We start from the raw sequence: 26,069 nt of genomic DNA, 5'->3' as shown, positions 1-26,069 counted from the left end.
TGGCACTGCTGCCTCACGGTCCCAGGTTCGATTCCAGCCTTGGGCGACTGTCTGTGTGGAGTTTGCACATTCTTCCCGTGTCTGCGTGAGTTTCCTCTGGGTGCTCCGGTTTCCTCCCACAGTCCAAAGATGTGCAGGTTAGGTGAATCTGCCATTCTAAATTGCCCATAGTGTTAGGTGCTTTAGTCAGAGGGAAATAGGTCTGGGTGGGTTTCTCTTCGGAGGGTTGGTGGGCCGAAGGACCTGTTTCCATACTGTAGGTAATCTAATCTATAAATCTAATCCAAAAGCATGGACATACCTAGAATGCAGCCTGCCTTATATCATAAATCTCAGAGTACTGATGAAGAGATCACAGTGCTCACTGTCAAGCCAAGTTGGACACAGTTCAACATACTCATTTAACTCACCAACTTTTCAAAACAGTCAGTTGCTGTATTTTGAAATTCAGAGGTCCAGAATCACACATAGCCATTTTGACAGCTGCTATCGAACAGTAAGGTGAGGGGTAGGGTGCCAGGAGGATAGGATGTAGGGTACCAAATAGCTGGGTGGATAAAAAGTCAAGAAAAGTAATAGAATCATTGAGATGTATGGCATGGAAACAGGCCCTTTGGTGCAACTTGGCCATAAAGACCAGATTTCCTAAATTAATCCAGTCCCATTTACCAGCAATGGGCCCATATCCCTATAAAACCCTTCCTATTCATATACCCATCCAGATGCCTTTTAAATGTTGTAATTTTAACAGCCTCTACCACTTCCTCCAATAACTCAGTGAGGTAGGGTTAGGTTCCCAGGTGGTACTGTGGTAGGTGGCAAGCATGCCAAGAGGGTAGAGATAGGGTACTGGGGGGTAGGATGCCAGGATGCGAGGTGGCAAAAGGGCCAGGTATATAATGCAATATCTCATGTAAGTCAGGTTGCGTGTGCGAAATGGGGTCTGGCAGAGGGTGGGTGTCAAGTTCTGGGAGAGACTGGATCTGGCGGAGGAGACAGGGTGCTGTTACATTCCAGGTGCAGGATAGAGATAGGGTCAGTATTGGAAGATCAGATCTGGTGCAGGGAATGGGTGGCAGTTGGTCAGGAGCAGGAAGAGCAGCTGGGTCCCTGGATGTGGAATGAGGGGATTAGTGGCACGTACAAGGAAGACAGAATGGGGTCTGAAACAAAGGTAATGGGCAGAAGAAGTGGAGGTATTGGGTCCAGAGTGGGGAGGGTTTGGGGTCAGAGGAATATTATGTCTGGAGCAGAGGAAGAAAGGAGAGAGCGAGAAGAAAGAGAGAATTTGACGTTTCTGGGGTGGCAATATCAAGTCAACGAGCTTGAGGTGCAAGTGGTCTGTGAAAGGTGTACTTAGACAAATGTGAGTCAAGTATGGGGTCAGTTGAATAGCTCTTCAGGAATTAGGCAATGTGTTTCATTGTATGACTTTCACAGGATCATTGAATCTCCTCAATGCAGCAATTTAGCATGGCCAATCCACCTAATCTGCACTTCTTTGGACTGTGGGAGGAAACAAACACCTGATGGAAACCCATACAGACATGAGCACAATGTGCAAACTCAACACAGACAGTTGCCTGAGGTACAAATAGAACCTGGATCCCTGGTGCTGTGAGGCAGCAGTGCTAACCACTGAAACAGTGCCACCCTCCCTTGAGAAACTATTCACTTTAGTTAGCCAGAATTGTCTAAATTATTTGATTTAAACAGATACTTCAGAGGGTTCCAAGTGTAAGGAAATTTTCCTAGCAAGAATCTGCGATCTCTCTCACTATTCCTTCAGAATCTGCTCCAATGAGATTCTGCAGGTTCTGACTGGGAAACTCCTATCTGCACAGGAACAACCATCTGGCTGTGAAAACATCTGGGCCTATGTTTCTGTGTTCTAGGGCTTGAGAACAGTGTATTAGATATGTTTATACACAATAAAACCTGAGTGTGTGGTTTAATTATTTGTGTAAACCATTGGACTCCAAACCCATTATGTTCAGTAAAGACCATATACAGCATTTCTGAAGTATAAGTGAGGTTGCTCATTGAACAGAATGTGAAAACAATTGGATAGGTGAGAATTAAATTGTTTAAAAAATTTTACTTACACATCTCCCAATAGAAGGCTACTTTCAATACTCACTATTATTGCAAATATCACAGGCCCCCTGATGATCCACCAGATTCCCATGTGCTTGTTTGTTCCCCAGCACCTGATACACAAAACATTTTTGTAAATCATAACTTTTCAAAAAAGTATTAATTCTCAGAAGTTTAGGAAATTATGCACTTTTTTGTTGTTGTTAATATATTCTAATTTTCTCCCCATGTCTTTTGCTCTCCAGATGTGAACTGGTGTGTATACAATGGGATGAATGATCTTTTCCTGAGTCATTAATGAATTTATGTCTCTGCTTTTACACTGTGCTTTTCATTCATTCACTGGACTCTGCAAGAAGGGAGGCTACAAATTGATCAGCCAAGCTATTTCAGAATGGCAGAGCAGACTTAAAAAGCCAAACGGTCTATTCCAGCTTATATTTCTTTTGTACTTACATTTTTGTATACACTCTTGTGTGGTTGCTGGTGTGTTAGTGTCCAAATGTTATAGCTAAGTTCACACATAATTAGGTATTTGGTACATCAGTATTATGTTCAAGAATATATTAAATGAATATCAATTACAACATATAACAGCATCTGGAGGGGTATATGAATAGGAAGGTTTCAGAGAGATACGAGTCAGATACTGGCAAATGGGATTAAAATTATTTTAGGATATCTGGTCGGTATGGAAGAGTTGGACTGAAGGGTCTGTTTCCATGCTGTACATCTCTACGAATCTATGAATATCTCACCTCCTGACTCCTCAGAGCCTGTCCAACGTCTACAAGGATTAAGTCAGGAGTGCGACTGAATACTCCCCACTTGTCTGGATGGGTGCAGCGCTAGCAATATGTAAGAAGCTTGACACCATCCAAGACAAAGTAGCAGCCTGGTTGATCAGCACCACACCCACAGATTCCACTCCCTCCACCACCGATGCTCAGTAGCAGCAGAGTGTACTATCTACAAGATGGACCGCTGAAATTTACCGAAGATCCTTAGATAGACCCACACCCACAACCGTCTAGAAGGACAAGGATAGCAGATATATGGGAATATCACCACCTTCAAGATCCCCTCCCAGTCCCTACATCCTGACTTGGAAATATATCGCCTTCACTTTTAGTGAATAAAAATCCTGGAATTCCTCCCTCAGGGCATTGTGGGTCCACTAACATTAAATGGAATGGAGGGATTCAAGAAGGCAGCTCACCACCTCCTCCTTAGGGACAACTAGGGATGCGCAATAAATGCTGGCCCAGCCAGTGATCCCCACATCCCATGAGTGAATAAAAGAAACTGCATACAGCGACAAGTGTCAGAAGACAAAAATGAAAAATAAAAACAGAAAAACTTTGGAAAATATACAGTAAGTCTGACAGCATCCTGGGAGAAAGGAATAGGAGGGGAGGAGGACATCAACTTGAAGCATTAAATCTATTTCTCTTTCCATGGTGTTGCCAGACCTGTTGAATATTTTCAATAGTTTATACATCTAATCACTGAAACACCACCTTACACTGAAAGTTTAGAAGGCCACAATTATACCCAATTAAAAATGGCTGGAAAGACCTCATGTTTAGCATGCAACAAGGCTGTTTTACATTCCCTGACATCAGGAAAGGCAGGGACTCAGCACAAAATGTTTCTTCCCGTTGCCATTGCAATCATGGCGCACCCAGAAATGGCTTGGGGCTGAAGTCCTCTGGATTGTAACTTCACTCAAAATCATAAAGCTAGCTTCCTCACATTTACTACTGCTTACCAGGCCAACATGTAAATGTAACAACGCATTCTTAAAAAGTGTTCTTTTGTTTTAGGACCGGCACAGAAATGATATACTAATGGACTCTGTCTGTGCCTTAACATGTAAATGATGCTAATACATTTCTCAGGTTAAGGAAGATTAAGGACTACGTTTAAAGGTTGGAAAGTGTAATAGGTAAGGCTGGGTAAATCAGCGAATCAGCAAGGACAAACTATAATTAAAAAGGCTGAGGTTTGTGGTAGGAACAGGAGTCTCAGATGGTGAATAGTGCCAGGAAACCACCAAGGAGATTGCGCAAGGAACCTTGATTTCATTGGAGTGAGCATAGTGGGAAGAGGAAGATATTGGAACCAAGTTATTATTAGTGGTGACCTTCAAATTGTTAATTTGAAACATCAGCAGGAAAAGAAATGCACAAAAGGACCCTGATAACCAGACTATTTACAAGATTAAGAGAGATACCAACATTAGCAATGAAGTGAGAGTGAAAGACTAATGGGAGAGAGGTCAGTGATCAGTTTAGAAACATTTCCTGTGTTTCATTGAAAAGTCGGAGAGATTGTTCGATAGAGTCATACAGCATAGAAACCGACCCTTCAGTCCAACCAGTCCATGCTGAACATAATTGCAAACTAAACTGGTCCCACCGTGCCCACATCTACCATTTCCTCAGGAAGTTTATTCCACAAAAGGACCTCCCCCTCTGTAAAACTTTATCCCTCATGTCTTCTTTAAATCTCTCTCCTCTCACCTTAAAAAATGGGTCCCTAATTTTGAAATTCCCCATTCTAGGGAAAAGGCAGCCACCATTAACCCTATCTATACCCCTCAGGATTTCATAAATTTCTATCACCTCTGAACCTCCTATGCTCTACTAAAAATAGTCCTAGCCCATCCAGCTCTTCTTATAATTCAAATCTTCCATACCTAGCAACATCCTGATTAATCTTTTCTGAATCCTCTCCACCTTAATAATATCCTACCTATAGCAGGGTGACCAGAACTGGACACAGTGTTCCAGAAGAAGTCTCACCAATGTCTTGTACAACTTCAACATGACGTCCCAACTGCTGTACTCAAAGGACTGAGTAATGAAGACAAGCGTGCTAAATGCCTTTTTAACCAGTCCCCTCCACCGCCAATCATGTCTATATGTGACCCAAACTTCAAAGGTGATTGAATATGTTTCAAGAATGTAAAACAATACACTGATTCAACTATTAATAGTGTTATAAAGGAATTAATTTCCTTTTTAGTAAATCTTACCATTCATTCTCATAGATAACCTTTGAAATTGTCCAAGGTATAACAAAGAATAGTGGGCACACTGAAAGAGAAAGAAGTTCATTGTTGATTCATGTCAAGAAATGCTACTGAGCTGTGGAAGTATGCTACTCAGAGTCCTGTGTGGATACTCAGGTGTAGTAAGGCAACTGTGACAATTTTATCCAGTGGATGCATTAAAGGTTTCCTTCTGGAAACTGGAGAGCTCAAAGTAATACTTCCAAGTTAAACTGGAAAGCCCACTCCTGGGGAATAAAGTTGGAGAATTCCCCTCAGAGTGACACAGCAGCATCAAGTTGCCACCTGCAGGTTACAGGTGAAACTGGTATCACTGCTACACCGTAAGAGAAATAGGAACCTCGCCAATCTCCCAACTGGGATTTCTTACAGACCCATGGGGAGGTCAAAGAAGCAACTGGAAGTCCTACCCTGTTCCACTTGTATTTCCACCACTTATAATGAGTTAATAGACTTTTCAACCAAGTTCCTCTAACTCTTCTGGTTCTGTCAAAGTCAGGAGTCACAACACCAGGTTATAGTCCAACAGGTTTATTTGAAATCACAAGCTTTTGGAGCGCTGTTCCTTTGTCAGGCTGATGAAGGAGCAGCGCTCCAAAAGCTTGTGATCTCAAAAAACCTGTAGGACTATAACCTGGTGTCGTGTGACTTCTGACTTTGTCCATCCCAATACAACACCGGCACCTCTATATCATGGCATCTGGTTACGCACTGTGGTAACCTTTCATTAATAAAAAATATTGTTTGAAGATACTTCAATATATTCGCAGTCAAAGTCATCCCAACTTCCAAAATTTATTCTTTCATCAAAACACACAGCTGCCCTTGTCATTCCAAATATCACGATTGAATTTTCTCGGTCGTTACTTATAAGTCAATAGTTAGAAGAGCAATCTTTCCTTTCCAAGAAATTCATGCCGAATTCTCCAGAAATGAAGGGCTGCAGAGGCTGGGTTGTTAAGTATCTTCAAGGTTGACTGAGAGATTTTAATCAGTAAGGGTTATGGGGAGAAAGCGGGAAAGTGGAGGCGAGGATTATTCGATCAGTCGTGCAAATTGGACTCAATGGGCTGAATGGCCTACTTTTGCTTGTACATCTTACGGTTTTATAAACAGAATACAGGGCAGGATGGGAAATTTAAAAGCAACCTGCATTTATATTGCAACCTAATGCCAGAAATCATCTGCGACACAGAAACGTAATCAGACAAAAACTGATATTGAGCTAAACAGGGAAATGTTAGGACAAATCATTAAATCTTAGTCAATGTTTAAAGGAACTTCTTAAAGAGAAAGAAATGCGAAAAAAAATTTCCTTCAAAATGTAAGATCTAAATGGTATGAAAAAACATGCTGAAAGGAATGTGCAATATACAAGAAGTCAGAGCTTGAAGACTAGAGAAATAAGAGCTGAAAGGTTACAAACATAAAGTCGTCAATGCCATGAAGGGAGTTAATCACAACTATATGAAGCTTACATTGTGGTGTTTATAATCCTCATATCTTTTTGGTGCCAATTCCAATTCAGGAATACTTTACAAATAACCCTTCTCAATTACATACTAAGAAAGATAGGTCTAAAGACACTGAGTCTGAGAAATGGATCGAATTGTCTCCAAAGTAAATAAACCAGATGAAAATATTATCATCCTCCAGGTAACAAACCCAGTTTCAGCAAATTATAATGTCTAAAGTTATTAATATGATCCTCAATTATGTACCTTCCCACTACACAGTCAGATTGGTGAATGAGCAAGTCAAAAACAATGACAGACATTTAAGGAAGAACTGAACATACAATTCATTGGGTGAGATGGTAAGTCATAGTGTTAAAAGCTTGCGATTAAAAATAGAAAATGTAATTTTATTTTCACAAGAATTGACTTTCTAAATTCAATTACAGTTACAGTAAAATATTTAAGTCAGATATTCTCCTATTAAGGTAACAATTATCCTAATTCCCCAAGTGAAGACTACAGAGTTAGCAAGATGACTCTGCCTCAGTCAAGGGGAGAATTATCATAACTAACCTGCGATATTCAGACCTCTACAATGAGAAAAATGGACAGAGTTTACCAGATCTAAAATTAAAACCTGTGCTTTCAATATTTATAGTGCAGTTTTGAGGTGGCATAACTAATTTATTATCAATGGGGTGGTATTCTCAATTATAATTAATGTTTGTCCCTTTATGTTCAAAATAGCATTGTTGCACTATTAATCTAATTACAAAATCATCCTGTTTGATTGCTAGGAAAGGTTATATAACTACTAACTTCTCGGTCTATTCCCCATCAGACCTAAGGAAGGTGCACAATGGTCACCATTTCTTACTGCATGAAACCTTTGACATATGATGTCAGAATTAAAAGGTGACTCGAGGACACAGGATGGAACGGATTGTTGAGAAACTGATGAACAATTATATTTTCTACTTTCTAATCTCCAATGTACAGTAAATAGTCTACAAAATAATATTAAGCCACAGCGGGACAACTTGCTTGCATGCAGTAGGCATCCTGGAACATGTCATCAGTGTTTCTTGTGCAGAAAACCTGCTAAACTTGAGCCTGGGGTTTTAGAACTCACAGAGTCATTGTGGTACACCAGCAAAGCTGAGAACCTCATGGAGAGCACATTTAGGAAGGCAGTCCCACCAGAGGTTGAAGAATTGCAAGCAGAGATGAAAGGAGTGGCCACCAGACTATCTACCAAGGCAACCTCAATTATCTCAACGGCACAGGGTGGGGGTAGTAGTTTGTTCAGATAACCAAATGTTTGAATAATCGAATGTTCAGATAACGCAGTTTACCCAAGCATCGTGATCTTGAGATCTCGTTCGGATAATCGATGTTCGGATAACTGAGGTTGTACTGTAGTAGGATCAGGCAGGCAGTGCAAGACTTCCCTGAATCTCTCTCTCTCCCTCTCTCTCACTAACCAGTTTTCCATTGTAAATATTAGTGAAGGTGATGATTCCTCAGGGAAGTGCACCCAGAGCCAAGTCCATGGCACCAAGGTCACTCAGCTGCATAAAAGAGGAGGAAAAAGGAGTGGAAGAACAATATTGGTAGAAGAATCAATTACTAGGTAAATAGATGATTCTGCAACTTCAGAAATGATTCTAGGATGGTATGTTGCCTCCTTGGTGCCAGGGTTGAGGAGAGGCTGCAAGACATTTTTATGGGGAAGTTGACCAGCTGAAGGTTGTGGTCCACGTTGGGGATAAGGTGTTTTTAGAGAGTTAAGAAAAAGGATTAAAGAGCAGAACTTCAAAAGGTAGTAATCTCAGAGACGCAGAAAGGCACATAGACAGACAGACAGAGACAGAGACAGAGAGAGAGAGACAGGGAGAGAGAGAGAGAGAGAGACAGACAGAAAGAGTGGCAGAGAGAGGCAGAGAGAGAGAGAGGCAGAGAGAGAGAGACAGAGAGAGAGAGACAGATAGACAGAGAGACATGAAAGGGGTAGATAAATGAGGAGGTTATGGATAGTAGGCCAGGTCAGAAGAAAAGCTGCATAAGTGATAATAAGAGCAAAGAGCAGGAGCAAATGAGTGAGCTGCATTGAAAGCAATCCATATATTGTGATAATAGGCCGAGGAGTAGGTGAAAATGGGTGACTGTCATAAAAGCAACCCATGTCATAACAGGACTGAGTGTGGTGTGGGTAAAAAATACACGGAAGGTTCGAATCAGGCTGTAAAATTTTTGAACTCGATGTTGTGTCCTAAGAGGAAAATCAGATGTTATGCTTTGAGCTTGTGCTAAGGTTCACTGGAACACTGCAGCATGGCTGAGACAGAAATGTTGGTGTGGAAACACAGTGGTGTGTTGAAGTGGTAGGTGACTGGAAGCTCAGGATCATTTTTTTGAACATAACTTAGAGGTTCTGCAAAGCACTCACGCAGTCTGAGTTTCATCTCCCCAGCGTTGCAGAGACCACACTGGGGACATTAGTGAGTACATTACTGAAAAAAAGATCTTAGTTCTGAAGATCAAAAAGTAGAATTAGTTTGGTTGGAGCTGAGAGAGAGAGAGAGAGAGAGAGAGAGCAAAGTATATAATGATGGTGGGAGTTATTTCCAGATTACCAAAGAGTAGTGTTAATTCTGGATATAATATAAATCAGGAAATTAGAGATGCATGTTGCAAGGGTAGTACAGTAATATTAGGGGACTCCAATCTACTTGTTTTTTAATGTTCAATTGTGAGACATAGTCATCACTGGCTAGGCCAACAGTTATTGCCAGTCCCTAGCTGCCATTGAGAAGGTGATGGTGAGCTGCCTTCTTGAACTGCTGCAGTCCACATGCTGTGGGTTGACCCACAATGCCCTGAGAGAATTCCAAGATTTGGACCCAGCAACAGTGAAGGAAAAGCAATATACAGAGGAACCTTGATTACCTGAACATCAATTATCCGAATTTCGGATTAGCCGAAGGAGATCTCAAGGTCCAGATAGAAACATTACATCAAAGAGGTGTTTCCAACACTGGTCGCAATCTTTTGTTTACAATGATTTTAAAATGAACTTCGCTTACTGAAAGGCTGCTGACAGCCCAGGCGCTGTCTCCAAATGATCTCTCTCTCTCTCTCTGGGGTGGGGGCAGGGGTGGATGGGGGCGGAGTTGGTCAGGTTTCAGGGGCAGAATGGGCACCGCAGTTGGACAGGGTTGGAGGGGAGGGGTCGGACGGGGAGTGAGTTGGATGGAGTTGGGGTCAGACAGGGGTGGGGTGGACTGTGCAGGGTTGGGGCATGGATGGGGGTGGGTTGGATGGGGGACAGGGTTGGGGGTCAGATGTGGGACAGGGCTGGATGTGGTTGGCGGGGATCAGACTGGGGGTAATTTGGATGGAAGGTGGGGGATTCGGACATGGGAGTGGTCAGATGGGGAACAGTCGGACGAGGGACAGGGTTGGGGGGGGTTGGATAGGGGGGATGAATTGGACGGGGTGGGTGGGATTGCGGGGGCGTAAGATGGGGATCTGGGTTGGGGGGTGAGGATGGGTGGATGGGGGCAGGGTTAGGGGGGTTGGACGGGAAGGGTGGAGTGGGGGAAATCTGATGGGGGTGGGGTTTGGGGAGTCGGATGGGGCAGTGGGGGTGGATGGGGGGGTGCAAGGGGCTCGCACGCAGTGTGCTGCTGCCTAGTTTCCTAAATGGGGGGTGGACTTAGCAAATGCTCGCTGTTGTGTTAATCCCAATGAACTGATTCGGAGTTGGGGGGGTGGGGAAGGCTGCAGCAATGCTGCAGGTCCCTTACACACAAGTGTGTGTCCGCTCAGAAACAAACCCTGCGACAGAGAGAGGGAGCAAGGCAGGCAGAGCGAGGAAAAAGGAAACTTCAGAACACTCCGAGCCCCAGAGGAGAGGCATTGAATCAATGAACCGAATAATCAATTGTCCGAACAAAATAGTGCCCACGCATCTCGTTCAGATGATCGCTGTTCCTCTGTATTTCCAAGTTACAATGATGAGAGACTTGGAGGTGGAGGTGTTCCCATGTTTCTGCTTCTCTTGACCTGCTCGGTAAAAGTAATCATGGATTTGGAAGGTGTTGTCTAAGGACTGTTGGTGAATTTAGATTAGATTAAGATTGATTGAGCTAATTATGTCTATCCAGTCTACAATGTTGTAGAGGATGAATTGCTAGAATATATACAAGATTGTTTCTCACATAATATAGACTCAGTGGTTAGCGATACTGCCTCACAGCACCAGGGACCAGGTTCGATTCCACTCAAACTGTCTGTGTGGAGTTTGTACATTCTCCCAGTGTCTGAGTGGGTTTCCTTTGGGTGCTCTGGTTTCCTCCCACAGTCCAATGATGTGCAAGTTAAGTGAATTGGCCATGGTAACTTGTCCCTAGTGTTCAGGGATGTGTAGGTTAGGTGCATTAGGGAAATGTAGTGTTACAGGGAAAAGGTGGGGGATGTACTTTGAAGGGTTGGTGTGGACTTGTATGGGTCGAACGGACTGTTTCCACACTTAGGGATTCTGAAAACAAATATGTTGGAGGACCAGCTAGGATCTTAAACCTAAACAAAGGAAAGGAATAATGGGCAAGTTGGCTAGAGAACAGGGAAACTGCAATAAAAGGTATGACCATAGACAGGCAATGACTGGTATTTTAGAATTAATACATAGAATACAAGAAATGTATCATAGGAAACAGAAGAGAATTTGTGGCACAATAAAATCTAAGAGAAACGGTGAGTCAACTATGGCTTATACAGGAAGTTAAAGATTGCATTAGAATAAAATAAAAAGCTTTTTGATATTTTCTAATCATCCTGTCCATTTTACAACTCTGGAGCAGGTCAGAATTGAACCAGGCCTCCAATTACAAGACAAAAGCCCAAGGTGGAAGCTTACAAAATTTCCAAAAAACTAAGGATAGAAATCATATTAGAATTTAACAAAGGAGGACCAAGAAACTGATAAAGGTCTGAACAAACACATTGGAGTTTTTTTTGAGGATGTAGCTAGCAAAGGGGAATCAGTGGACACAGTGAACTTGGACTTTTGTAAAGTATTTGATTAAGTGAGATTGGGAATCATCGATCTATGGATTAAGGATTAATTAATAGATAGGGAACAGAAAGTAGCAATAAATGGGTCATTCTCAAGTTGTCAGGCTATGGCTAGTGGAATGCTGCAAAGATCACCACTTGGGTCTTAGCTTTCCACAGTCTTTTTCAATGATTTGAACATAGGAACCAAATGTAACATTTCCAAGGTTGTTGATGTCACAAAACTAGACAGGAGCAGATACCACCTACGAAAACCCTTGGCCTAAGTTAAGATCAGTCTGCATTTATTTCAGCTGCTGGTACTAACAGATATTGCTACTCTGATGAAGATTAATACACAAACAAAGCACCTGGATTAGATGAAACCCCTTCCAAAACCTTCAAAATTTAATAAAAAAAAGCTGCATAGATGATATGTAACTGCAAATTAGGCTGAGTAGCTTACTCTTAAATACCCTCAGCCCTGGAGCTTTGACTTCCTTTGTTAGAACCTTGGTGGGCTCCAGTAGAATGGAGGCTGGGATGGGGTTATTACGAAGGGTGGCAGGTTTATAGGGGAGAAACACCAGGCTTGGTGATTGAACAGATATGAAGAGAGAAATTGAGAAATGCACTCAAGCTCATTCTCTAACCTTGTACAGACAAATTAAATAGGAGCAGTAATAGTAAATTGGTGAAGAAGTTTGGCAATGTTCAAAATCAGATCATAAACCAGGACCAGGATATCCATTGTGACAACTGTGCCCAGTTCTGGTCACCATACTACCAGAAGGGTGTGGCTACTTTGGAAAGGGTACAGAAAGTTTTAATTGGAGGACATTGGAGGATTTTAGCTATGAAGAAAAGTTGGATAGACTGGAACGCAGGATGTTCAAGGGCTACCTGATAGAAATTTAAAAGATTGTGAATGGCATGGATAGAGTGGGAAGTATGAGGCTTTCTCTGATGGTGGAGGGTTCTGTTACTGGGGCGGGGGTTGTGGAGTTTAAAAAGAGGTGTGCGAAGCAACTTTTTCTCACAAAGGGTTGAGAGTGCCTGGAATATGCTGTCAGAGGAAGTGGTGGAAGCAGACACAATAACAACATTCAAGAAACACCTGGATGAATGCATGAATAGGAAGGCAACAGAGGGATACAGATCCTGTGAGTATGGAAGGGCAAAACGCGTCAGTACATGCTTGGAGGGCTGAAGGGCCTGTTCCTGTGCTATATTGCTGTTTGTTCTTTGATAAGATTATCACTTGAATAGGAATGAACTCCAGAAGCTGTCAGGGTAGTCAAACATGTTTCTGCAGGGATAATCAAACGTTAGGGAAAAGACAAGGAATGTTACTTGATGTTATGACGTTGCACAATGTAGCCTGTCAAGCACTTTAAAAAATATATAGTCACTGTTGTTTGCAAATGTGGCAGCGAATTCACAGTGAGATCCCAGAATTAGCAACAAAATAATGACCATGTAACCCGTTTCAGTGCTACTGATGACAGATACCTAATGGACAGCATTCAGTGAACAGCTCTCCTGCTTTTCCTTAAAACAGTGCCTCTGGATTGACACTGGGGTCCCAAATTTGCAAGAAGGTAAATGGTGCCTTATCCAAAATATCAACTTCCAAAGCTTCAGCACTTCTTGGGTGCTGCAGTGAGAACCTGGACCTAAATGCTCCGTTCTCTGGAGTGGACTTGGACTTAACCAGAGATCTACCACTAGACTAAGGTTAAAACCTTGCACTGCCGATGTCCTTTTCAGCAGTTCTCAACATTTATACCAAGCACATGGGAATGGGGTAGATTGTCTTTTCCTGGATGCTCAGCTGTAGTTATCAATACCATCAAAAAAAAACAAGATGATTAGTTTTTAAGACAGTGAATATGTTTTGAACGTTTGAGTCACTTACCCCATCCTATCAGGGCATATTGCTTTAACAGTCTTTTCTCTGAAAGGACAGCAAGGACGATCATTTTGTGAAGATAAATTCCTTCCACCAGAAGCCAGAAGAAGTTGGCTCCGACAAAATAGTGCATGAAAACCTGTGCTATCTTACATCCATTTGAAACCTGCAAGCAGAATGTCGACTCTTCATCAGTAACGACTTCAACGTCTTTTACAATGGATGGTAAAACACCAGATTCATTTTGCTGATGTTTTTGTACTGGCTCACTTTATTTATGAGGACACTACTTGTAGTAGTAATTTCTGGGTCCACAAATTTTCCGGAAACTCAGTGATTGTGCTGTCATGCTGTTGTCTTCCTACAGTACAATACAATTCTAATAGTGCCACCAATATATTTAATTTTCCATATTAAGAAATCTGGGCTCAAACCCAATGAACAGAGGGGGTAATGTTTCAGTGTTTTCAGATATCAGACATAAAATGTTATAGTTTATATATGATTCGGAGATGCCGGTGTTGGACTGGGGTGTACAAAGTTAAAAATCACACAACACAAGGTTATAGTCCAACAGGTTTAATTGGAAGCACACTAGCTTTCGGAGCGACGCTCCTTCATCAGGTGATAGTGGAGGGCTCGATCGTAACCCAGAATTTATAGCAAAAATTTGCAATGTGATGTAACTGAAATTATACATTGAAGAATTGATTGTCTGTTGAGCCTTTCATCTTTTAGAATACAGTGATAGTTTCACTTCTTTCATGTGTAAATCACAAAACCCTTTTTTTAAAGTTGCATTCTCAGGTTAGCTGTTAACAATGGTGATAGCTAGACAATATGTTGAAGGTGGAAATGTGTTGCTGGAAAAGCGCAGCAGGTCAGGCAGCATCTAGGGAATAGGAGAGTCGACGTTTCGGGCATAAGCCCTTCTTCAGGGCTTTCCTGAAGAAGGGCTTATGCCCGAAACGTCGACTCTCCTATTCCCTAGATGCTGCCTGACCTGCTGCGCTTTTCCAGCAACACATTTCCAGCTCTGATCTCCAGCATCTGCAGACCTCATTTTCTCCTCAAAGGTGTTGAAGGTGTTAACCCCCTGTGTTCTCTGTCTATGACCTGATGTTTAGATTGATTCCAATCTAAAAAGTGAAATAACAGAGTTTTACATAAATTCATGCAGTTTTTGAGCTCAGAGTTCGACATGAATCTATGTGGTTTTTGAGCAAAGTGCAATGTAACTTTGTACGAAAAAAATTCACCACACACAATATATATGTGTGCATGTGGGTCATTGTCTGTCTGTGTGTGTGTCTGTCTGGGATGGGGGTTGTGAGTGTGAGAAAGTGGGTGGGTGTGGGTGTGTGTGTGTGTGTGTGTAGTGAGTGCAGAGTGTCTTAAGTCTGTGAGGGGGTGCATGTGTGGGAGTCTGTGCGTCTATAAGGGTGTGTGTGGGTGTCTGTGTGCACGTCTGTGTGTATCTGTGTACGTGTGCATGTGAGAGTGTGTGTGTAGGAATATCTGTGTGTTTAGTGCAATGGTGATCACTGTAATGTGACATGAACCCAAGGTCCCGGTTGAAGCCCTCCCTATGGAGTGTTCCCCAACTGGGAACTGAATGTCTAGGACATTCAGCCTCGGACCTTCGGGTGACCATCCTCCAAGGTGGACTTCGGGACAGGCAGCAGAGGAAAGTGGCTGAGCAGAGGCTGATAGCTAAGTTCGGTACCCATAGGGAGGGCCTCAACCGGGACCTTGGGTTCATTTCACATTACAGGTGATCACCATTGCACTACACACACCCACACAGATATTCCTACACACACACTCACATGCACACGGACACAGATACACACAGACGCGCACACAGACACCCACACACACCCTTATAGACACGCAGACTCCCACACATGCACCCCCTCACAGACTTAAGACACTCTGCACTCACCACACACACACACACACACACACACACACACACACACACACACACACACACACACACACACACACACACACACACACACACACACACACACACACACACACACACACACACACACACACACACACACTTTCTCACACTCACAACCCCCACCCCAGACAGACACACACACAGACAGACAAAGACCCACATACACACATATATATTGTGTGTGGTGAATTTTTTTTGGTACTTTCAGAGTTACATTGCACTTTGCTCAAAAACCACATAGCTTCATGTCGAACTCTGAGCTCAAAAACTGAATGAATTTATGTAAAACTCTGTTATTTCACTTTTTAGATTGGAATCAATCTAAACATCAGGTCATAGACAGAGAACACAGGGGGCTAACACCTTCAACATATTGTCTAGCTATCACCATTGTTAACAGCTAACCCGAGAATGCAACTTTAAAAAAAGGGCTTTGTGATTTACACATGAAAGAAGTGAAACTATCACTGTATTCTAAAAGATGAAAGGCTTAACAGACAACCAATTCTTCAATGTATAATTTCAGTTACATCACACTGCAAATTTTTGCTATAAATTCTGTGTTACGATCGAGCCCTCCACAATTACCTGATGAAGGAGCGTCGCTCCGAAAGCTAGTGTGCTTCCAATTAAACCTGTTGGACTATAACCTTGTGTTGTGTGATTTTTAACATAGTTTATATAGATTGCTTGATCTAAATGGATAGCAACTTGCAGGGCTCTTATGAACAACATTACTCTGCTCTTTAATGCTTTCATAGAATCTCTACAGTGTGGAAGCAGGCCACTCAGCCCATCAAGTACACTCAGACCATCTGAAGAGCATCTCACCCAAACCCATCCTATCCCTGTAACCCTACATTTCCCATGGCTAGTCCACCTAACCTACACATCCCTGGACACTATGAGCAATTTAACATAGCCAATCCACATCGCCTACACATTTGTGGACTGTGGGAAGAAACCAGAGCACTTGGAGAAAACCCATGCAGACACAGGGAGAATGCACAAACTCCACACAGACAGTCACCAGAGGTTGGTATTGAACCCAGGTCCCTGGTGCTGTGAAGCAGCCCTGCTAACCACTGAGCCATCATGTTGTCCTGGTTTGTTTTAACAAATGTACTGAGTAAATCAATTCCTGATTCCCTCAAACTTTGATAATGACCTTTTAGGCACAAGTCAGGAGTGTGATCGAATTGTCCCTCTTGCCTGGATGGGTGCAGTCCCTTCAACATTCAAGAAGTTCAACATTATCCTGACCAAAGCAACCCACTTGGTTGATATCACCTCCATAAGCATTCAGTCCCTCTACCACTGATGTATAGTAACGATAGTGTGTACCATCTACTACACGCATTGCAGACATTCACGAAGAGTTCTTAGACAACACCTTCCAAACCTACAGCCATCACCACCTAGATGAATAGTGCATGGGGACAGTACCACCTGTCATTTGCTCTCAAAGCCACTCACCATCCTGAGTTGGAAATATACTGGATGTAAGTTCGCTTGCTGAGCTGGAAGGTTCATTTTCAGATGTTTCGTCACCATACTGGGTTACGTCAGTGAGCCTCCAATGAAGCACTGGTGGAATGGCCTGCTTTTTATTTAGGTTTCATTGGGTTGATGATGTCATTTCTGGAAGTGAGGTCATTTCCTGCTCTTTTTCTCAGGGGATGGTAAATGGGATCCAAGTTAATGTGTTTGTTGATAGACTTCTGGTTGGAATGCCATACTTCTAGGAATTCTCGTGCGTGTCTCTGTTTGGCTTGTCCTAGGATGGATGTGTTGTCCCAGTCGAAGTGGTGTCCTTCCTCGTCTCTATGTAAAGATACTAGTGAGAGTGAGTCATGTCTCTTTGTGGCTAATTGATGTTCATGTATCCTGGTGGCTAGTTTTCTGCCTGTTTGTCCAATATAGTGGTTGTTACAGTTCTTGCAAGGTATTTTGGAAATGACATTAATTTTGCTTGTTGTCTGTATAGGGTCTTTCAAGATCATTAGCTGCCGTTTTAGTGTGTTGGTGGGTTTGTGGGCTACCATGATGCCAATGGGTCTGAATCGTCTGGCAGTCATTTCCAAGATGTCTTTGATGTAGGGGAGAGTGGCTAAGGTTTCCGGATGTGTTTTGTCTGCTTGTTTGGGTTTGTTGCTGAGAAATCGGTGGACTGTTTTAATTGGATACCAGTTGTTTTTGAAAACACTGCATAAGTGAATTTCCTCTGCTCTGTGTAGGTCCTCTGTGTTGTAATGTGTGGTGGCTCATTCAAATAATTTTTAATGCAGCTTCATTTGTGGGCGTTGGGATGATTGCTTCTGTATTCATTATTTCATCCGTATGTTTTGTTTTCCTGTAGACGCTGGTTTGAAGTTCCCCATTGGCTGTTCATTCTACTGTGATATCTCAGAATGGCGGTTTATTGTTGTTTTCCTCCTCTTTAGTGAATTTTATGCCAGGAAGGGCGTTGTTGATGGTCTTGAAGGTTTCCTCTAATTTGTTTGATTTAGTGATAACAAAGGTGTCATCCATGTAACGTACCCAAAGTTTGGGTTGGATGATTGGCAGAGCTGTTTGAGTCTCTGCATTACTGCCTTTGCTAAGAACTCTGATATCGGAGATCCTATGGGTGTTCTATTGGTTTGTCTGTAGGTTTTGTTGTTGAAGGTGAAGTGGGTGGTAAGGCATAGGTCCACTAGCTTGACGATATTGTTCTTGCTGATGAAGTTGGTGGTGTTTGGTGTATGTGTCTTTTGTTCTTCTAATAGTGCAGTCAGTGTTTCCTTGGCCAGGTTGATGTTGATGAATGTGAATAGGGCTGTTACATCAAAGGAGACCATTATTTCATCCTCTTCTATCTTAGTGTCTTTGATGGTCTTCAGGAATTCTTGGGTGGAGTGGATGGAGTGGCATGAGTCTTCTACTAAGTGTTTTAGTCTTTGTCACTGCGTTAGAATCCTGGAACTCCCTCTTTAATAGCATTGTGTGCTGGACCAGTCAGAGAAGCCCTCACTCACTGAATTAATAACACAAAAGAGTTCTTGAAGAATGGAATATATCTTCCCATTATTAACCACAAAGTAGTGAAACATTTGGATTCTCATGGTTCACGGCATGGTGGCTCAGTGGTTAGCATTGCTGCCTCACAGCTCCGGGGACCAGAGTTCGATTCCTGCCTTGGGCGACTGTGTGTGAAGTTTGCACGTTCTCCCCGTGTCTGCCTGTGTTTCCTCCAGATGCTTCAGTTTCCTCTCACAGTCCAAAAATGTGCAGGTCAGGTGATGGCTATGTTAAATTGCCCAAAGTGTTCAGGAATGTGTGGGTTAGATGCATTAGTCAGTTGAGTAATAGGTAGGAGAATGGGTCTGGGTGGGTTTCTCTTTGAACTTGTTGGGCCAAATGGCCTGTATCCACATTGCAGAGATTTTATGATTCTATATCATAACGGTACCATGATTGTATCTTGTTTACAATACATAGCAAGGCCATATGGAAAACCTATAGCAATAAACTTTTTAAGCATATCTAATGTGGTGCAACAGTAAGTATATCCAAATGATTCAGCCATCACATAACCTTGTCTTGGGGAAAATAGTATTCTCCAAATAACCATTTCCTGTGCTAAGATCAATCACGAGATCCAAATATCACTCATTCATTGTTAGTGAGTTTTGAGAAGATTTGTAGCTCCGGTTGAGATTCTGGATGTAGGTTTGCTCGCTGAGCTGGAAGGTTCATTTTCAGAGATTTCGTCAGCATACTAAGTAACATCTTCAGTGAGCCTCTGGATGAAGCACTGATGATATTTTTTGCTTTCTATCTGTTTGGGTTTCTTTGGGTTGGTGATGTCATTTCCTATGGTGATGAACCTAATGAACATAGTCCACCGATTTCTCAGTAACAAACCCAAACAAGCAGACAAAACACATCCAGAAACCCTATCCACTCTCCCCTACATCCAAGACATCTTGGAAATGACTGCCAGACTACTCAGACCCATTGGCATCATGGTAGCCCACAAACCCACCAACACACCAAAATGGCACCTATTGAACTTGAAAGACCCGATAAAGACAACAAGCAAAACTAATGTCATTTACAAAATACCTGCAAGAACTGTAACAAACACTACATTGGATAAACAGGCAGGAAATTGGTCACCAGTATACATGAACATCAACTAGCTGCTAAACAACATAACCCTCTCTCACTAGTATCTTTACATAGAGATGAGGAAGGACACCACTTCAACAGGGACAACACATCCATCCTAGGACAAGCCAAACAGACACATGCACGAGAATTCCTAGAAGCATGGCATTCCAATCGGAAGTCTATCAACTAACAAATTGACTTGGACCCCATTTACCACCCCTGAAAAAAAGAACAGAAATGATGTCACCACAGGAAATGACATCACCAACCCAAAGAAACCCAACCATATAAGTAGAAAGCAGGAAACATCAGCAGTGCTTCGTCCGGAGGCTCACTAAAGATGTTATTTAGTATGGTGACAAAATGTCTGAATGTGAACCTTCCAGCTCGGTGAGCAAACCTACATCCAGAACTCATTGGTTGTAGAATCATTCATTTCAAATTCACTTGGATTAGTTTGGTAATTATACAAGTGAAAAGAAAGGAGAAATAGACAGGAAGAGACGAAGAGATGTGTTGCTTACAACAAAGGAGAGACATACACTCATGACAGTGATATATTTGCTCTAAGATGGTTTAAAGCTCTGTCACAGGAGATAAAGGATATCAAACTTACCTTGGTGTCAAAAAATGACTTCCATCCTATTTCATCAACCGGGCGTTTGTAGTACGTACTATTCAGGAACATGTCTTTAACGAGGACAGCCAATGCTCGCAAAATAAAGGAAGCAAATAAATTCATATGGATGTAGTTTCGAGTACAATGCAGCTTCCTACAAAAAAAACAGGGTGGATAAACCAAATACAGCTACCAGAACTTTCTTTCAACTTCATAAAATCTGGATAAAATTGAAGCTTCAATACAGATGGGAAAAACAAACATTCTCATGAAAATTCTTCCAATGTCTTGTTCCAAATTTTACTGTTGTGCTGTAACACTAGTAGGTTCATTAACATAGACATATAGAGTAAGATGTTGGCTGTGGTCGCTGTTGTACATAATTGTCAAAGCTAAAGCTCTGTACAGTTCAAACTTTCTGTTATTAGAACATATTTGGAACTATTTCACTTCCTCAAAACACAAGCCTTAGTGAAAGTCTGGCGTAAACAGGTTTTTTTGGGGAGAGGAGTGGGGAGTTTGACTTGAATCCAGTGCGAACCCATATGTGGATTTTCCTGGATAAAATATTTTATGCTCAACAAGGAAAATATCTATTATTTTATATAGTCCAGGGTTCTTTTAAAATCATTCAGAGGATGTGGGCATCATTGCAGGGGCCAGCACTCATTACCCATCCCTAATTGCCCTGACGGCTCTTGAGAGTCAGCCACATTGCTGAGTCTGGAGTCACAGACCAAGTAAGGACAGCAGTTTCCTCCCTGAAAGCATCTTCGTAAACCACACAGGTTCTTCTGGATAATTGACATGGTCAACATTAGACTCTTGTTTCCAGACACTTATTGAATTCAAATTCCATCTGCTGCTGCAGGACTCAAACCCGGATCCCTTGAACATTTTCTGGGTCCATGGATTAACAGTTCAGCGATGATACCACTCGGCCGTTATTACACTTTTAAAACCAGATTTTTATTGAACTCAAATTCTACCATTCAAACCCAGCTCCCAGAACATTACCTGCATCTCTGGATTAATTGTCCAGCAATAACACCCTCCATGCCTCACCTCAAAAAGTGACAGAAGCATAATTTGGTTCCGGAATATTGCTAAAGCTATAAGAAATAGCTTTTAAGGATTAGAAGGACCAGTGAAGAGACGTAATGTTCAATGAAGACTCAAAGGTTAGGGCATTGACTGGGTAAAGTCAAAGATTGAAGAGGTAAGATGCAATCTACCTCAAACTAATGACAGAAAGTATCAAACGTAGATAACGAATCAACAGCGGAAAATACTTAACATGAGCTTGTAGATTGTAAAATAGATACCTACTAGATAAAAAGGGAAGGCCTCAAAGACGAGAGCTTCAAAGATGAATTAGGACATTAAAATTAAGTGAAACAAAAACGTGATGTTTGAAATAATAAAGTTGTGAGGAATATAGAAAATAGTGCCATGGGTAAAAATGAGCTTAACATAATGAAAAGTGAAGAAGGAAATGGCCAACAGAGAACCAAAAATAAAAGTGTATGTTTTCATTAGCATACAACAATGAAAAGGGATAATTAAATGATGATGAATGGGCAATCTATTTGTGAGTACAGAACCAGTGGCAGATAGGTATTTAACATCGATTTATACAAGTGAAGTTGGATGAGGAAGATGGACTTGTAATCATTTTTGGAGGTCACTGTGTAAAGGGAATTGTCTAAAATCATTAGCCAAGATGTCATTGGATGCTGGTGGCATTAACACAATCCTGTTAATGGAGGGCAGAGGGGAGCTAACAGAACCAATGGTCACAATTTTCAATCCTTCTGAATGAGACTCAAAGGTTAACTAATCTAACATTTTTGTTAGAAAAGTGTCAGAAGCATAATTTGGTTGCGGCAAACTGCAAAAAATCATTAAGTAAAGAGCAAAACAGTGAGCTTTGGAGATAATAAGTGGCAGCCAACAGAGATTGGCTTGATAAATTTGGTGCAATTTGTGGAAGAAACTGGATATATGAAAGAGATTCAGTAGATTCCACATGTGTGGACTTTCAGAAGAAGAGTTTTTTTTTAAGATGCCTCACAGGCAGCCGAAAGTGAAGAAAATTGCCAATTCTTTCAAAAGGAAGAGTAGAGGCTTTGGTAAGCGTGAAATGGATTATCATTGATTTCAGAAAGGTAGAGCAGATGAACAGAATGCTTTGCCATTAAATTACTACTTAATATGAAATATTCAAATAGATCAATATTTAAACCAGAGCAACATAGAGGAGGGAGCAGCAAAATGGGATTGGGTTTGTGTTATTTCACCAAAGAGGTACATAGTTTTTGCATATCAAATCTATTTCTGATTTGGTCATCACAATGAGTATTTTATGCGCTCATTAAGAACAGAGATGTCATTTTTGGAAAAGAGATTTTAGGTTCCCAATTCATGTTGATAAATTATACATAACACCCCCCTTTTCATGCTACTCCATGTGTGCTACATAGCACATTATCAGTATATGTGAATTACAATCACATGAGCAATATTATCCAGACCAGCAGCTATGTAACTACGTTGTTACACAAATGGAGTTTTATCCCATTCTCAGAAAGAAGTTTTGGTTTTTTGCCATATCCTCATTTTCCCTCATGGTCATCTCTGTTATCTTTTCATGTGGACCTTTTCAGCATGCAAACAATTAATTACTTCCTTTGTACAGTAAACCATTAAGAAAGAAATGGTATTATTGTTATGTTAGACAGAAGAGACTGTTCTAATGAGGGTCACAGAACGAGAAATGTTAACTCTGCTTTCTCTCCACAGCTGCTACCAGATCTGCTGAGCTTTCCCAGCAATTTCTATGTTTGTTTCTGATTTTCAGCACCCACAGTTTTTTCATTTTGTTTGGTGGGAGATTTACATCACCAGTTAGAACATAGAACATTACAGTGCAGTACAGCCCCTTCGGCCCTCGATATTGCACTGACCTGTGAAACCAGTCTGAAGCCTATCCAGCACCAGGGACCCAGGTTCAATTCCAGCCTTGGGTGACTGTCTGTGTGGAGTTTGCACATTCTCCCCGTGCCTGTGTGGGTTTCTTTCGGGTACTCCGGTTTCGTCCCACAGTCCAAAGATGTTCAGGTCAGGTGAATTGGCCATGCTAAATTGGCCATAGTGTTAGCTGCATTAGCCAGACGGAAATGGGTCTGGGTGGATTGCTCTTCGGAGGGTCTGTGTGGACTTGTTCGGCTGAAGGACCTGTTTCCACACTGAAGGGAATCTAATCTAACCTACACTATTCCATTTTTAGCCATAGGTCTATCCAATGACCATTTAATACCCTTAAAGTTGATGCAAGGGTTCTCACACAATACTGGTCATTTATGCTGTTCAAAGATTTCAGAATGCCCTTGCCTTGTTTCACAAAATTGGGTCAATAGGGTAGGACAATAAAGCTAGAATAATATTAAATATGACTAATTCCAGCTGTAAATTAGGAGTGTTTAACATGAGCAGACAACAAACCTAAGCCAGAGCAATATCAGCACAGCCAACGAGAGTGAAGCCAACGAGAATGAGTAACCCACAGTGTAGATCAATTGCAGAGCTTTCAGTGAACCATGTTGATTTTCCTGCAAAGATACAACAAAGTAAAACAACAATGTGGCATTATTAAGAACAATATGAGCTGTGCTTCCCTTTTCTGAATAATTGGCTACAACAAATACAACTTCCTACTTTCGGAAGAGTACACCTTTCCCTCAAATTGTTTATTGAGAAATTGAGGTGAAGAGCCGACACTCAAACTTTTACATTAATTTTCAGTCACCCGGGAAAAAAAAATTGCACTTATCACTCCAATGTGTTGCTCAGAACATGTTGCTCAGCTCCATGCTTGAGTTACTGCAGTCTTTGCATTAAAGATATTCCTACAATGCTGTTACATGGGAAGTTCCAGCATTTTCAAAGTGTGACAGTGAAAAAGCCACAAAAAATATATCATAGTCAGGATGGTGTGATAGATGGAAGAGAACTTACAAGTGGATCTTTTTCAATGAAACTGCTGCCCTTGTTCTTCTCAGTGGTTGAGGTTGTGACTGTGAGGAATCTACACAATACCCAAACTCTAGCCTGCTTGAGTACACATGGTATTTAAATTTGGGCCCAGTTCAGTTTCTGGTCAAAGATGACATCTCCAGACTGTTGATAGTTGGGAACTGAGGAATGGTAATGCCACTGAAAAGCAAGGACAGGTGGTTAGCCTGTCTCTGGTTGGGTATGGCCTTGGCGAGCATTTGTGTGACACAAAAATGCCTTGCACAAATCAGTCAAAAAGAGTGAGAGAGAAGATGAGGGAAATCAAGACATTGTTCTTATGAAGATATCCTGAGTAATTTTAAGATAAATCTACGGTGGTAAGGAATCTGCCTTCCTGCAGCATGCATCAAAAACCTATCATTTTATGATATTTTGAAGAATACTGAGGACACAAATAAGTCCTGTTTCATAAACACCTATCAGAAAATTACACTCATCATATGTATGCAATTTAATACCTTCTCTTGACGTCAGATACTTCTTTTCATTATATAATGTGACACATATAAAATGTTATTCAAAGTACTTACTAATCAAGATGTTGTTGATTAGCACAACAATGTACATCTGTTCAGTAAACTCCAGAAACTTCAAACATTAACAGACATCCCCAATCTCTGCCATGTTAGTGTTACAACCAATTCTGCAAAGGAAGTTGGCTCCCCTTCTCCTAAGGTGAAAGCGAGGACTGCAGATGCTGGAGATCAGAGCTGAAAATGAAGAAGGGCTCATTCCCAAAACGTCGATTCTCCTGCTCCTCGGATGCTGCCTGACCTGCTGCGCTTTTCCAGCAACACATTTTCAGCTACCCTTCTCCTAACCTCCTTGCCGAAAGTCAATGCTTTTTATTTACCATGCAGCTACAATTAAAATATAATTAACTAGATCAAAATTAATGAGCCAATTACAAGGATTTCTTGTGTGAAAGAAAAGGAAGTTTTATTATACCAACTCCATGAAAATAATTACAATGGGACATCAAACACATACATGAACACAGATAATAAGTTGTAAAAAGAGAAAATATCTGGTCTGGATAGGAGGAATAGGTTACATGAAATGTCCTTTGAATCTTTGAGGCATTAAATTTCAAATCTCAGACCAGTTGTTTACTGATGAAGAGCTTTTGCCCGAAACGTCGATTTTCTTCCTCCTCGGATGCTGCCTGACCTGCTGTATTTTTCCAGCACCACTCTAATCTAGACTCTAGTTTCCAGCATCTGCAGTCCTCACTTTTGTTTTGTTGTTTACTGGTTGACTCAGACTGTGCAGCAGTGGCAAAATTTATGGATCTGACTTTTCAATAAATGGTTGACATTATAAGTACTTTTGGAAGTTTAGAGAAAGTGGCAGAGAATTTTGCAGTGCCCTTGCTGTTATCAGTTCATGTTTTGTTTCTCTCTCTGCTTTTCTGCTCGGCTGTTAATATAGGTTCATTTGTCTATTCCTAAGTCTGTTTCATTATCTTTCCAAGTTGCCAGTTGTAGGTCATAGTCAATATGTACAATTTATCACACAAGTCTTTTTTAACCAGGAGATCAAATCTTAATGATTATTTACTTAGTATGCTGCTTTGTAGCTGTATTGTTTTTATTGGCATATGAGATCATATAAGTGTTCAAGTATTAAAATAGGATCACGTTGGA

General features: G+C 41.4%; 1 protein-coding gene across 6 annotated transcripts in view; it reads right to left on the bottom strand.

Moving 5' to 3' along the window:
- glp2r (glucagon-like peptide 2 receptor) overlaps window positions 1-26,069 on the bottom strand; it is a 74,574-nt gene that overhangs the window by 18,196 nt on the left and 30,309 nt on the right. For all 6 annotated transcript variants that reach the window (XM_088000455.1, XM_088000453.1, XM_088000456.1 and 3 more), the window contains 5 exons: window positions 23,851-23,957; window positions 20,344-20,500; window positions 13,607-13,766; window positions 5,138-5,198; window positions 2,141-2,210 (listed from right to left, as the gene is read on the bottom strand). In XM_088000455.1, the coding sequence (XP_087856581.1) occupies window positions 2,141-2,210; window positions 5,138-5,198; window positions 13,607-13,766; window positions 20,344-20,500; window positions 23,851-23,957 (555 nt within the window). The remainder of the gene's footprint in view (window positions 1-2,140; window positions 2,211-5,137; window positions 5,199-13,606; window positions 13,767-20,343; window positions 20,501-23,850; window positions 23,958-26,069) is intronic.

This window comes from Chiloscyllium plagiosum, unplaced genomic scaffold (genome assembly GCF_037043375.1).
Source record: "Chiloscyllium plagiosum isolate Xiang-an unplaced genomic scaffold, Cpla_swu_hap1 HiC_scaffold_25, whole genome shotgun sequence".
NCBI classification, from domain to species: Eukaryota; Metazoa; Chordata; class Chondrichthyes; order Orectolobiformes; family Hemiscylliidae; genus Chiloscyllium; species Chiloscyllium plagiosum.
The sequence above is the reverse complement of the archived record's forward strand: the minus strand, read 5'-3'. Positions and strand labels throughout refer to the sequence as shown.